The sequence below is a fragment of the Siphateles boraxobius genome, unplaced genomic scaffold (assembly GCF_051911475.1).
Source record: "Siphateles boraxobius isolate OS27281-9 unplaced genomic scaffold, OSU_SipBor_1 65, whole genome shotgun sequence".
NCBI classification, from domain to species: Eukaryota; Metazoa; Chordata; class Actinopteri; order Cypriniformes; family Leuciscidae; genus Siphateles; species Siphateles boraxobius.
Window position 1 is genome coordinate 4,863,857 of NW_027509192.1, and position 14,818 is coordinate 4,878,674.

At 36.7% G+C, this 14,818-nt stretch overlaps 1 protein-coding gene across 2 annotated transcripts; it reads left to right on the top strand.

Annotated features, from left to right (window-relative positions):
• The first annotated feature begins 1,037 nt into the window (after positions 1–1,037).
• ric8a (RIC8 guanine nucleotide exchange factor A) lies at positions 1,038–14,771 on the top strand. Of its 2 annotated transcripts, XM_077210332.1 has the most exons (11): positions 1,074–1,296; positions 3,313–3,360; positions 3,632–3,649; positions 6,438–7,064; positions 8,915–9,009; positions 9,330–9,480; positions 11,829–11,924; positions 12,437–12,581; positions 12,860–13,004; positions 13,701–13,820; positions 13,917–14,771. In XM_077210332.1, exons 1-11 carry the CDS (start codon positions 1,207–1,209, stop codon positions 14,050–14,052), a joined length of 1,671 nt encoding a protein of 556 aa, XP_077066447.1. In that variant the 5' UTR covers positions 1,074–1,206; the 3' UTR covers positions 14,053–14,771. The 2 variants fall into 2 exon arrangements, with proteins under 2 accessions (XP_077066449.1, XP_077066447.1); XM_077210334.1 differs by lacking the exon at positions 3,632–3,649 and having other exon boundaries at positions 1,038–1,296.
• The last annotated feature ends 47 nt before the right edge of the window (positions 14,772–14,818 follow it).

Below are 14,818 nucleotides of genomic sequence, written 5' to 3' on the forward strand. Positions count from 1 at the left end.
ATCCGCAAAACTGTTCCGGCATAGATAATTTACTCAAGTGATTCCAGAAAAAAAAGACAATAGATTAGCTGTTGTGATTTTGTTGCCATCATTTCAACAAAACACTTCCCTTTGGTAAAACACTCTAGATAAGAAGTTGTTACATAAGCCCGAGTGCCTTAAAAATAAAAACATGTTAAACATGCAAATGATTCAAAGGAAACAGGGAAATATCCATCATGACATTATGTTTCAACATCTGTAACATGTTGTTTTATTGCATTGTGTCATGTAACAAAAATATTTTGACAGTATGTACCGGTAATCTCTGTTTAGCAGCTGTTGTCTTTAACCCTTTCATGCATAGAGGTCACTACAGTGCGGACAGCTATTCAAAAGCCATTTCTTGCATATGTGCATGGGTTTTGATTGCACAGTTGCACATCAACCACTACAGTGGACAGTAGTGCATCATACTATACACTGCCATCAAGCCGTTGTATGTGGATATTTATTTTCTCCAAACCAAGATTAAGGTTAAGGCTAATACTTTATTAGAGGGAAATTTGTCTTGGGCTCAAAAATACAGCCATTGCATCACATAAAACAAATAGTAAAATGACAAAATAACACAATACAATAGCACCATAAGGAATAAATTAGAAAGAGGAAAGAAAACGGAAACATTTGTATTAAAAAAATATTGAAAATATCATATATTCTTTTTCATGCCCAAAGAGCAATAAAAACACATATGGAAAAAATCCTGAATGAAGTTGTCATAAATCATGCATGAAAAGGTTAAGTCTCGATGTAAATGTATTTATTTATTTATTTATTTATTTATCTATCTACTTGTTTATAGTTTTGGACGAGTTTTAAAATGTCTATCTGGACTTCATAATCCATAGAATCAGCATCAGCAAGTAGACTAACAAGTCCCGCCTCCTGCAACATGATTGGCTGGTGTGGCTCTTACACGCTATCTGTAATTGGACCGTTGAGGCGTCGTTCATACAGCCGCACCAACCACAACAAACAATGTGGATCTTGTCTGTGTGGAAGGCTTCACTACAACTCCCATGATTCCCTGCAGTGATTTTCTCAATCTTCCTTTAATCGCATCATCCAGGACCTTCTGGATCGCTGGGATAAAGCTGGAGGATTGAAGCTGATTTTGTTTACATGATTTTTGGCTCTTTCTGAAAGCTGAAAAGTGGAACAGCGATGAAAATGGACTTAAATGCAATCATAGAGAAGATGGAAACGGGCGACCAGGACGCCGCACTGACAGCTTTACAGACCTATAATAAAGAGGTACATATCAGATACATGTAAATCAGGACTGTTATAAGATGATGCATATCTATGTTCTAGAATGAAGTGTCTGTTTTGTGCCTAGGGAAAGTGTTTCTTGCTCAATACTAATTATATAATATATATATAGAGAGAGAGAGAGAGAGTTTGCTGCGCTGTGACATTTGGATGATACAATCCTCAGTTATGTAAATATTGCATGAAAAACACCATCGACTAGGAGTTTCCATGGTCAGATCATACATTATGTTTTGTGGGGATGTACTAATTGCACTAGTAACAGAAATAAAACGAGTGTAATTTATCTTTATAGATGTTTATCTAGAGAATAGAATAGAATATTAATATAATAAAAGAGAAAGATCATATTCAAATAAACAATAAAATAAGTACCTTATGGAATCAGTAAATGGATTTATGTTGTCCTGACAGGCATTAGGAAAGCAATTAAAACAGCCTCAAATAAAGGTGATGGCCTCTAATGTTGTGGTCAGACTCATTCAGGGGTGCAGACTTCCCTCAATCCCTTTTTAAAACATCCCTTTTTAGCAATATATTCGCATAATTATTATACGTAGGCCTATTTAACCCATTTACTCCCATATATTAACTAAATCTGTTATGTGGGCTATACCCTTATTTGGTCCTTTCTTTTTAGATCTTGTTCCTAAAATCATAACAAAAGGATTCAAAAAGACACATAATTAAGAGGCCTTTGAATTCTTAACAAATGGTCCGTATAGGAAATGGGTTAGTAGGCACATTTCAATCAGTCTTACCTAAAAAGTCATACGAGTTGAAAAACTTTGTGTGACGTCGGCTGGATTAGCACTCAAGCAGCACAAATAGATTTCTTAGGCTGATCCTGATGCTTCGTGAGCCGGTATCACAGAGGTTCATGCAGTTAAGCGCTCTAATCGTACCCTTCTTTAGGACAGAATTGATGTGACGGTGATACATAAGAGGTTATGAGTTAATATGATAATTTAATTACAAAATGTATGCTTTTTTTGTTATTGCCTCTGCAATTAGATCTATTTTCTTAGTTTTTCTCTTCTGCATGACACACGTTTGCTCAAAGATTTGCCATTTTTTACACATTAGGTCAGATTTACAAATGTGTGTTTCATTGCATTTAAAATATCAAACCTGCAGTTCATTTTAACCAACTAGGCCTACAAACTTTTTTTTGTTGATGTACTGTATGTTAAACAAGTTCACACCGGTGTTCTATCAGAATAATGTTTTAATTAAAAATTATTGTATTGCAAAAACATTTGTAAATAGATGCGATTTGATTTGATATTTAGCTTTTTAAAGGGGCTATTATGTGGAATTATTAGCGACACATGTGGCTGTTAAGTGAACTGCAGCCACCAACATACTACTCGTACACACGTAGCGTACTGAACTTGCAAAGTTCTGCAAAGCTTTCCTCTCAATATCAAAATGAACACACACAAAAATAGCAGTGGTGAGAAAGCCGCTGATGGATGTTTTGCACCAGCTCTGCAATTCACCTGCATCATGTCGACAGATGAGGTTGAAATTATGATAGTTTGATTATAAAGTATATTTGAGACTATCGATCAATCTTCATCCATTTTCTATGATCACACATTGACATTACTGTACAGAATGGCTCTTTCAGTATTTTCCTAAAGTTATAAGCAATAAGCATTTGTTTCATGAACGAAGTGTAGTTCTCGGGAGCGCGCGTAAACGTCACATGCTTTTGATTTTCCCGTCAAAAACGAGAGTCATAAACCCTTCACATAAAAAGTCAGTCAACAGGCTTTCAAAGGCAACCTAGGAAGGTCTCTTTTTTAAGTTTAGTTACAAGAAAGTGATTAATACATGACAATTCTTATAAATAACCCCTTTAATTTGTTGGCAAACTAAGTGTTTTTTTTTTTTTAGCTGCAACTTTAAAGTGTAGGCTATTTTGTATTCATGCATAAATGTATGTATTTGTATTTTACAGTTGTCTGAATAATGTTTTTTTCTCTCTTTTAGAAATCACAGTGTTTTTTGTTTACCCCTGGGGAAGAGGAAGACAGAGAGGTAACGTAAGCCTTACCATCATAATGCAAACGGTCAGCAATTCAACCCTGAAGAACAAGCTTCTTAATGCTTTTTCTTACCGTTTTAGATACATTAAAACATGGCCTTTAATTTTTCATGAATATTGCATTGCCAAATGTCTTCAATTGATTTGCAATAAATGTAAGCTTATATCAGATGACATCAACTGAATCTTGTCTTAAAGCACTTCTGTTGTGATGTGTCCCTGCTTTGACTTTATGTGCACTTTTTTGCTTTCCTTTTGTGATAGGATGGACATTTGAACGAGGTATATGTGTAGCTCAATGTTTTGGATGTAGCATAGCATTAGCGTAGAACCCAAAGCCTATTTCTCATTCCTGATTGGCTACTGAACAAAGAAGGTTTTATAACTTCACGTGATGGGAACATTCCAAAAATATAAAGAAATACTCTTTGGGATTTTGTAACATGACACTGTGTTGAGATGGTTGGAGAAAGTTTCATGGGAATCAATGTGGTTCCGAAATTGAATCTTTATCTGTATGCTGTCCCACTTCATTAGCATTGTTTACACCAGTAATATTTTCCTATTTCTGCCCATGGTCGATCAATATGGGTTTATTGATGGCCAATGCTAATGTCAGGACCAGTGGTTCTGATGGGTCACTCACAACCCGAATATGGGTCGCAGGTCTGTTCAGAATAAAATCAATTCTTAATGCACAAAATTAAAACGTTAGTCATATATTCATGCAAAAATAGGATAGCTTTTAAAAAGAGACTTTTTTAGTGTTAATGCAAGGTTATTATTGTTAACTAAAACTATTAAAAACAGATATGTTAATTGAAATAAAGCTGAAATAAAAAAAAGTATTTAAATAATAGTTAGTTGAAAAACAAACTAAATGAAAACAGAAATGTTGCCTTGGCAATAAACTGAAATAAGTAAATTATTAAATGGAAATAAATAAAAAATGTAGTCTATCTAAAACTGAAATAAAACTAAATATCACTTAAAAAACACATAATGAAATGACTTTCCATGAACATGGAAAATAAAGATTAAAAAATAAAGCTAATTCATAATATTAATACAACTGTTAATGTTTGCATTATATTGGTTATTTTGGTAACACTTTAAGGTTAAATTTAATTAAACCTAATTTAATTAAATAAGTTTGTTAATGCACTAACTAACAATGAGCAATACATTTAGTATAGAAGCCTATTAATTAATCTTAGGTAAAATTAGTTATAATATACAGTTATGATAACAGTTAAAATATAACTGTCCATGTCCATGAAATAATATTAACATATGCAACTTTTGATTTTAATAATGTATTATTAAATGTTGAAATTAACATGAACTAAGATTATTAATTGCTTTAAAATATTTTGTTCAGTGCCTAAATATCGTTATGTAATTAATTAATTATTTAAGTGTCTCACATCGATCATTTTTGTATTTGCCTATATTTATTGTTTTATATATTATTATTATTATTATTATTATTATTATTCATAATAATTTTTTCGGATATATATATATATATATATATATATATATATATATATATATATATATATATATATATATATATATATGGTTTTTATTCTTAGTTTAATAAATGCATTGTTAATTAATGTTAACAAATGGATCCTTATTGTGAAGTGTTACCATTATTTTCAGTGTTCAGTTCTGTGGTCCCTCTATAGTTCCCAAACTGCATTTTGCTGGCACATTTTTGCTTTTGTCTCTAATATGAACTGGCATACAGTGCACTTCATGGCTGTTTTTGACTCTGGTCTCTGACATAAAGGCTGACTCCTGTCATTTTAATCATTGTTTTCAAAAGTCCCATCTGCAGCAATGTAACGCTTTACAAAAAGCACCACTACAGTAAATCAGAATGAGATGCATAGTGTTTTTCAAACCATTTGATGCCAAGGACCTCCAAACATGATGATCCCCTTGTAAAATTACTATAACACCATAATGCTACATCTGGTTATCACTGTGTGTGTGATGTCACAGACAGGTTTCAAACGGATGATCAGATCTGGTTTTGTTCATTGCTTGACTGGGTTATGTAAGGACGTGTCAGAGTTGGACTCCAATTTGGTAACTAAACTCTACAGTGTGACAGTCGGAGGTCTTGGCAGTGAGGCACAGTCAGGGAAAATTTGAGGAGTTGTCAATCATCCACCCATGTATTTAAAGCGAGCTGTCCACTACAACAATAATAAATGATACCTCTCAGGAACTTAAATAGATTGGTGCAGGGATGACGTCAAAACCCAGGTTATGTTGCTACTTTAGCATAAACAGGACTCTTGCAATAAACTAGTATGCTTCAAAACCTAAATTCATAACTGAAAGTTTTTACCACATTGAATCGCATGAAAAAAACACCCATGAGATTCTCTCACATGGCCTGTAACAGTGTTTCTCAACTGGTGGGGTGTGACAAAAATGGGTCACAGGTCTGTTCTGATAGGGTCTGATAGGGTCTTTTTCTATTCATCAAAAAAATCTTGAAAAATTGTATCATAGTTTCCAAAAAACAAAAAAAATCAGGAGCACGAGCACGACTGTTTTAACATTGATAATAATAAGAAAACAGCATATTAGAATGATTTCTGTAGGATCATATGAAACTAAAGACTGGAATAATGATGCTGAAAATTCAACTTTACCATCTCAAAATACATTAAAATAGAAAATCAGATATTTTAAATTGTAATAAAATTTCACAATTTTTACTGGATCAAATAAATAAATCAATTGGTGAGCATAAGAGACTTCTGAAACTTTTGAACTGTAATGTGTGTTTTATATATTTTAATAGTTTTTTAATTGATATTGTAGTTTTTATATTGTTTTAGCCTACTCTTTATATTTAATTTTTAAAAAGTCGTTTTTAAGTAGTGAGAACTTTGGTTAAACAATTTTGATACTGTATAGTGTAAAATCTGTGTTTTGAAAGAAAACCAGTTGAGATCCGCTGGCCCGCAAGGTGATGGTGTCGATAATTGCTGCTGTTCACACACAGTATCTCTCTCTCTCTCTCTCTCTCTCTCTCGTCTCTCAGCGCCTGGGTGAGTTAGTGTTGGGCTTCCTGGAGAGAGACCTCCAGCCGTCCTGTCAGCTGGCCTGCCTGGAAACCATCCGCATCCTGTCGCGTGACAAGAAGAGCTTGGCTCCCTTCGCCACCCGCCACGCCATGCAGATCCTGATCCGACACGCCGGCCTCGAGCAGGGTGAGGGCCTCACGCCTGAGATCCCGGACCTGGAGGTGATCGTGGAGGCCCTGAAGTGCTTGTGCAACATCGTGTTCAACAGCGATGGGGCTCAGGAGGCGGGGGCGGAGCTCCAGCTGATCGTGGGATTGGCCGAGAGGCTTAAGCAGTGCCGGGAGCCGCAGTGGAACCACGAGGTGCGATTCTTCGACCTGCGCCTCACGTTTTTGATCACGGCCCTGCGCGTGGACGTGAGAGCCCAGCTGGCACGCGAGCTGCGGGGTGTTAGCCTGCTGTCGGAGGCTCTGGATGCCACACTTGGCCTCTGCTGGCCCGACATGTACGAGGTGGCCCGTGCGGGATTCGACGGCTGCTCAGAGCTGCCCCTGCTGGGGAGACAGGAGACCGAACGAGCCATGGAGATCCTGAAGATCCTCTTTAACGTCACCTTTGATTCCAACCGCCGCAAGGTGGACGAGGTGAGACTGTGTTCGGTGCCACATTTAGTGGCGTCAGGAAACATTATGTCGTCAAACTGTGACAATGCTGCTGTTTCCTAAATTTTTGTGCCCTGATTATATGCAGCAATAGAAACTTTGGCCAATTTCAATGGGTGAATCTCACGAAACCTGCAAAGAACTCGTTCAGCCATATTTCACCCCAAAGTCAAAAGAAAGAAAGAAAAATATATACACACAGTATATTTAATATACAGAATATAATATACAGAATATACGTACAGTATATTCTTTAAAGACAACAATGTCTTTTTTTCCCATTTTATGGTAATACAGTAAAAAGTATTACTAATGTATTACAGTAAAATAATTGAATAATTAAAAATAGGATTTTCAGGATATTCTCATGAAAAATAATGTGACAATACAAAAAATAATATAATGGGATATACTATAAAATATAAATATATGTAAAAACATTACAAAATACATCATACTGATGGCCAATTTTATAAATCTATAGTTTGTCAATTAAAAAAAAAGTACATTTCACACAAACTCAAACAAATGCTTCAAGTGCTTCAGTGTAATAGAAATTTAGACTAGCAAAGATGCATATCATATTGAGCTGGAAAAATATGTTGATGCTTCCATTATCTGCCTATTGAGACTGGTGTACTGATATATTGTATTTGTATTGTATTTATTTATTCATAAAGCAGCTTCCAGGCTATGCAGTAGCTCCAAAGTGCTGTACATTACAAATTATCTAATTCAAAACAGCTCTACAAAACAAATGAAAAAAAAAAAAAAAAGATAAACCATAAAAAAGTACAACACCCATTAAAAGAGTGACTTAAAATGCAAGAGAGAACAAGTGAGACTTTAGACGAAACATAAAAACATTTAATGTTGGGGAAGATCTAACAAAAAAGGATAGGTCGTTCCATAATCTCGGACCAGACTCAGCGAAAGCACGATCCCCCTTGGATTTAAGACGTACTCCTGGGTTAGTAACAGGAGCTTATTTGAGGATCTTATAAGGCTTAATGAGCTCTTAATGAGGCATACCATAAACTGCTTTAAAAACATATAGTAAAATCTTGTAATGAATCCTTGTACTGGTAACCGGCCCAACAAGGATAACAAAGGAGTGAAATGATCTGTCTTCTTTGCATTTATAAGCAATCTTACAGCAGCATTTTGAACTAACTGTAGACTTTGCGATATGCGAACGACAAGTCCCAAGGTAAATGGAATTGCAGTAATCTAACCGTGAGAAAATAAAGGCATTTTTCCAAATCACATGCTGAGAGAAAACATTTTAATTTGGCTATTGTCCTGAGATAAAAAAAAAAAGCAGTTCCGAACCACTGTTTTTATCTGTTTATCAAACTTTTTAGCTTGACCCTCTAGGTAGCTGCCCCAAGGTCCTAAGTTATCATTTACTTATTGCAAACTGTACAACCAAAGATGATAATTTCTGTTTTCTGTTAATTTAATTTATTTAATTGTGCATGTTATTTTGTTATTTAATGTAATTGTTATTTTATGATGCTTGCCTCTTAATATTGTTATAAGACAATAAGTAATTTTTTATATTTTAATTTTCTCATAATCTTTAAAGAGGCATGTAAATTTCTTTCTCACAAGTTGCTGAATAAGCATTACATAACCGCAGCAATTAGATCTGCTCTCTCAGTGTAAATAACAGTGTTTAATTAGTGAAGGAGATCTAATGTGTGTGTGTGTGTGTGTGTGTGTGTGTGTGTGTGTGTGTGTGTGTGTGTGTGTGTGTGTGTGTGTGTGTGTGTGTGTGTGTGTGTGTGTGTGTGTGTGTGTGTGTGTGTGTGTGTGTGTGTGTGATGCAGGAAGAAGCAGCCACTTACAGACACCTGGGAGCCATACTGAGACACTGCATTATGAGCACCTCAGATGGAGAGGAGCGCACAGAAGAGATGCACAGGTGCCCTCGCACACACACAAACACACACATGTAGGGTTTCCACGACCACGACCATACACACACACACACACACACACACACAGCAGGGCAGAAGATCTAATGCAGAAAGGTTTATTTAAACAAGTATACAGGTTCTGAATAATGCAATAAAACACAACTGAATCAAGTAAAGTTGTTTGACACATTGACACACTGGCACAGATTCTCATGTGTCTTGCTCTGATTGGTAACAAATTAGAGCAGATCCACTGGGACCTCAGTCCCAACTAATTAGTCAATTTGTAAAAGGAAACTAAATCTAATGTGAATTTGTATTACAGCCACACGGTGAACCTGCTAGGGAACCTGCCGCTTCCGTGTCTTGACGTTTTGCTGATGCCTAAAGTCCAGCAGGGCTCTATCGAGTACATGGGTGTCAACATGGACGCTGTTATGGTGCTGCTGGAGTTTATGGAGAAAAGACTCGGCCGGGTGAGCACTTGAACTAGTATTCTGCTAATCTTTCGAAGCATCTTTAAAGGGTAACTAAACCCCTGGTCAGAGCCTGACTCCACCCACTGGCAATATTTGAAAAATTCTGGAAAAGTGGGCAGAGCCCAGCGGAGGGGGGGGGCGTGCACCTGAGACACGTCTTTCTTTAGGCAAGGGTGTGGTTAACTGGGGGCTGCTTACGTCACGAACCACCGCAAACATCCAATAGGAAAATTCAACTGCAGTAGCCACCGTTCAACCTGAAGAGGGCAGCACTCAGACATTTTTACTCCATATATTGTAGAATTAAAACACTTTAAAGGTGCCATGTGTAAGAATTGAGGTAAAAATATCCAAAAAATGAGCTATACGCATCAAAAGAATGAGAAGAAATAAGGGCGATGATGTCATTAAAAAAATGACAAGTTATTGTGCTGCAGAGATATCAACCTGAATTAGCATGCTAAATTACTAGCCACGGCCCGACAGGTGTCATAATACCAGTTTCGGCCATGGGAGGCGGTATGCGGGCAACATAACCACCAGCCAAACTGCAATACACGAATAACTCGCGCGGCTTGTGGGCGTACTTGAACCTGATGTGTTTGATAGTTAGCTCTACCCACAGATCCGATCCGGTTTTCACCTGTTATCTACCAGAGCCCGTCTCTACCAAGCTGATGATAAAATGTAACATTAGCTAATTATATTATGTTTATTAAATTGCTATCCTGAGGTAAATCTGACATATTTGTTCTCCAGCTATGTTATTGACATCTGCACGCTGATTAAAAAAAAATGATTGGTCGATATTATGTATGAGGAATACATTTTGGTAAGTTGTACCCTACTGTATCTTTCAACAGTGTTCATGTTTTTTTACTATTAGCTAGTAGAGATGATCGGTTCACGTGCATGTTAAATCTGTCGTGTGACATTTACAAGCACCAAAACGGTATTTATTGTTTGAATTGCATAATAAAATTGACAGAATCTGAGAGCTGAGATTTTTTATATCATAACTAACCTACTCTGTCTAGTCTGTCGGTCTCCGTGTCCTCTTTGCTCTGCAATTTTTCTGTGCACGACAAAATTGATGTGTGGCGTGACTGAGAGCGTGTGAAAAGTGTCAATTGTGTGTCTCACGGTGAATTCGTGAGAGTTGGCAGCTCTGAATGGCGCTATCTTGGTCAACATCAGCGAATGCTGTCTGTCAAATTAATGTAATTCAATCTAACAATAAAAATGTAATATGAACAAAACGAATATGAACATATTCACTGGTAAAGGTGAAGGGGAGTAGCTTGAAGATGTCATATTTAGAAATCACTTGACATCAACCAACGTTCCTCTGGAGTCAAAACGTCCTCTATTAGGAGTTGGCTCGGCTTCGGCTATGGATCTAGGGTTGTTGTGAAGGTAGGGGCGGAGCATAGAGACTATGCCGTTTCTCGTTTGTTACTCTAGAGTAGACCAACTCACTCTCTGGAGGTATACTGCCCCCATCTGGTATGGAATATGGAGTATGAATTGATTTTTTGGCGGACATGACACAAGGCACCTTTAAACCCATATGTCAAAAAAATTACTTGAATCAATGAACAGCAATAATAAAGCCCCAGTCTTACAGATCATTAACTAAAAAAAGTTGTTTTAGGTTTTAGTTACCCTTTAAAAAGGTTCAAACATATTAAAAGCTGTTTAATGTTCATAAGCAGACGAGAGAAAATAAGACATTAAGTGATAAATCACATTTCTTCCATGTTAATCTGAGTGATTGTTGCAAATGTAAACATTGTCTCACATAAAGACATTTTCTTTGTCATTTGGTGGGTAGCTCCGCTCCAAAGTGAAATCTCATTGGTTCAAAATCCCACTTAGTTATGTATTACATTTACATTTAATAATTTAGCAGATGCTTCTAAATCTCGTCTAAATCTCAACTGCTTGATTGCTAGCATTGCCGCGAAATGTAAACTGTATCCTCGCCCAGCTCTAATCTGCTAAATGCAACTATTGTGTGATATTAAGATGTTATAAATATTAACATCATGATTTTCTGTAAAGCTGCTTTGAAACAGTGTCTATTGTGAAAAGCGTAATACAAATAACTTGACTTTACTTGACTTGCATTTTGCTGTCGTACCTGGTTAGCTTGAGGTGAAACGCCTGTGCTGAAGTTATTTCTTTGCTGAGAGCTGCTCTACACCTGTTTGTGCTGGCTGGTCTGTTATTGTTTTTGTGCTGAGTCCGATAGGAACACTTAGAGGGATTTCTAGACCAGGACACAGCTGGAGCTTCAATGTTAAACAATTGAACTCCTCCACCTGTTGATGTTGAATTTCCAGGGAAACAAGCTGAAGGAAACCCTGCTGCCCTCATTAAATCTGCTAACGGAGAGCGCTCGCATCCACAGAGAGACCAGGAAGTTTTTACGAATGAAGGTGAGATTGTGAACTTCATTGAGGCATTGGCCAGATGTACTTACAGCTTCCACCAGCGCAAACCCTCTTTCGGCGTTAAAAACTACTGTCAGGATTTACTCAAGACACGCAGTGAAAAATTTGCGCTGAAAAGGCGTGGACAGGGTTATTTTTGTTATTTTAACTTATTGCATATGTATTTGCAAGAGTTTCCCATTTAGACGCAAAATGAATGTGAAGAGAATATTTAAATGAGTCATGCAAGGTGATTTACTAATGTTTCGCTTGTCAATTTACTGGTATTTTCGCCATTATTTAGCGGCCCAGAAAAACATATCTTAAACAAGACGCTGATTTACGTTACTCTTCGTAGATTGCGTTGGTCATTATGGAAATGATCCGGCTAATGTGCACATCATCAGTAGATCACTTTCCACTCCAATCTGCGCTTTTTTACAACGCTAATTTTCCCTGTTTAGTAAATGTGGCCTATTTTCATTTTGGTCATGATGGAGTATTGTGTGTCTACGCAGGTGCTTCCCCCATTACGAGATGTCAAAAACAGACCTGAGGTCGGTAACGCTTTACGGAACAAGATAGTGCGTCTAATGACCCATATAGACACGGATGTCAAGCACTGTGCAGCTGAGTTCCTGTTTGTACTGTGCAAGGAGAGTGGTACGTCAAATACCATTACAAGTACACTAAGCGTGTGTTCACACTTGTAGTTCGGTTCTCTTGGTTCTTTTGATTCTTTTGACATTTGAAGTGGATCAAAGCCTTAAATCAAAGTTATACATAAATTTCGAACAATACCCGTTCTTGTCTTAGGACAACATTGATGAACTTTTTTGGTTCACTTCAAATGTTGACTGTATTTTAACGGTAGTGCATATATGGATTTATTTTGAAGTCGAAGAGAAATAATAATACCCATTTGATCCACTGTGAATCAGTTTCCAGGTTTATCAAGTACACGGGTTACGGTAACGCGGCGGGGCTCCTGGCCGCTCGAGGACTGATGAGAGGCGGTCGAGACTCTGGACATTACTCTGAAGATGAGGACAGCGATACTGAGGAGTACAGAGAGGCAAAACCTCAGTATGTCATGAACAAGACTGTCAGATATCAGAATGGCCTTAAAGGGATAGTTCACCCAAAAATGAAAATTCTGTCAGTATTTACTCACCCTCATGTTGTTCCAACCCCGTAAGACCTTCGTTCATCTTCGGAACACGAATTAAGATATTTTTGATGAAATCTGAGAGCTGGATCACTCCTCCATACTAGTCCATAGGCTTCTTCAGGGATTGAACTTGCCGGCCTCGAAAAGTTATTAAAGACATCGTTAAAATAGTACAAGTGACTACAGTGGCTCAATCTTAAGTTTATCAAACGACGAGAATACTTTTTGTGCGCAAAAACAAACATAAATAATGACTTTATTTCAACTATTCATTTCCTTCTCTTTGGGCCTCGAGTCAGTTCACTAGTGTACTTGCGTAAGCTTCTGTTGTTGTACGTCACACGCATCACACACATAACCAGCGTCGGCCAATAGTGAGCCTACGTGTGACGTAGCTATACGCAATTACACTAGTTTAACTGACTAGAGGCCCAAAGAGAAGGAAATGAATAGTTGAAATAAAGTCATTATTTATGTTTGATTTTGCGCACAATAAGTATTCTCGTCGTCTTACATGGTTGGAACAGAATTTTCAGTTTTGGGTGAACTATCCATTTAATGGTTTGAAAAAATCAGAGATGTTTGTGTTTTGTTTTGTTTATGCTGTACAGTATCAATCCAGTGACTGGCCGTGTGGAGGAGGAGCAGCCCAACCCTATGGAGGGAATGACTGAAGAACAGAAAGAATTTGAAGCCATGAAACTGGTCAACATGTTCGACAAACTCTCTAGGTAAAAAAGCGATGTCAGAAAACCCCAAACTTTTAATTTGTTTTCAAAATGGTATGACGTCAACTATTTATAATTGCAAACATGCTTTTCTTTCAGGGAGCAGGTGATCCAGCCAATGAAGATTGGAGCTGATGGTAAAATGACTTCGTTGGAACCACAAGAGCTTCGTTTTTTAGCCCGCCAACAGTTCGGAGAGTCCAATAATTCTGACAGTGAGAGCGACACAAACTAATCCGAGTCTTTTAACAGGACGGATAGGATTGCTTATCAAATTTGAATCAAAAACAGAAGTTTTTGATGAATTATATTATGGAATTGAACCTTTTGACACTTTAGGATTTAAATGCTTGGTTTTTACTCCTAAGGAAAACACCTGTTGAATGTTATTTCATTTCGTTTGAGGTTTATTGTGTTGGCCTGTCTTTAGGTAATATTTTCTGTACAATGACAGTGAAACATGGTTTGTTTACACAGTGCTAGTTTACTAATATAACAGAATTAATTGAAGGGAACTCTTAACAGATATTATTTTTCATTTAGAATGTCAATGTGAAAACTGGATGGTGACAGTGATGGAGCACTGATATTTATTTATTTATTTATTTATTTATTTATTTATTTATTTATTTATTTATTTATTTATTTGGTTTTAGGATGAGCTGAGCTGAGCAGGAGCATTTTTTAAAGTTATGATACATAGATAGTTTATGATATTTTATGAGGAAACCCAACAACGTTCAACTTTTTGGTTTTATGCGGGACCGGAGCATATAAAGCCTCCTGTGATCAACTTTTCTTTTGTTCTTTGTGGTAAAGGGATGAATTGCTGTATATTGTTATTGGTGACCTGTGTAGTTGTATATGAAAGACTGAAGGGAATGTTGTATGATTTGTATCACGTTGTGTTAAAAGAAATTTATTGTGAGATGACAATAAAAGAGCTGAATTTGTCATTGTCTCATTTGAAATGTTTTATACACACACTATTGATTATTACA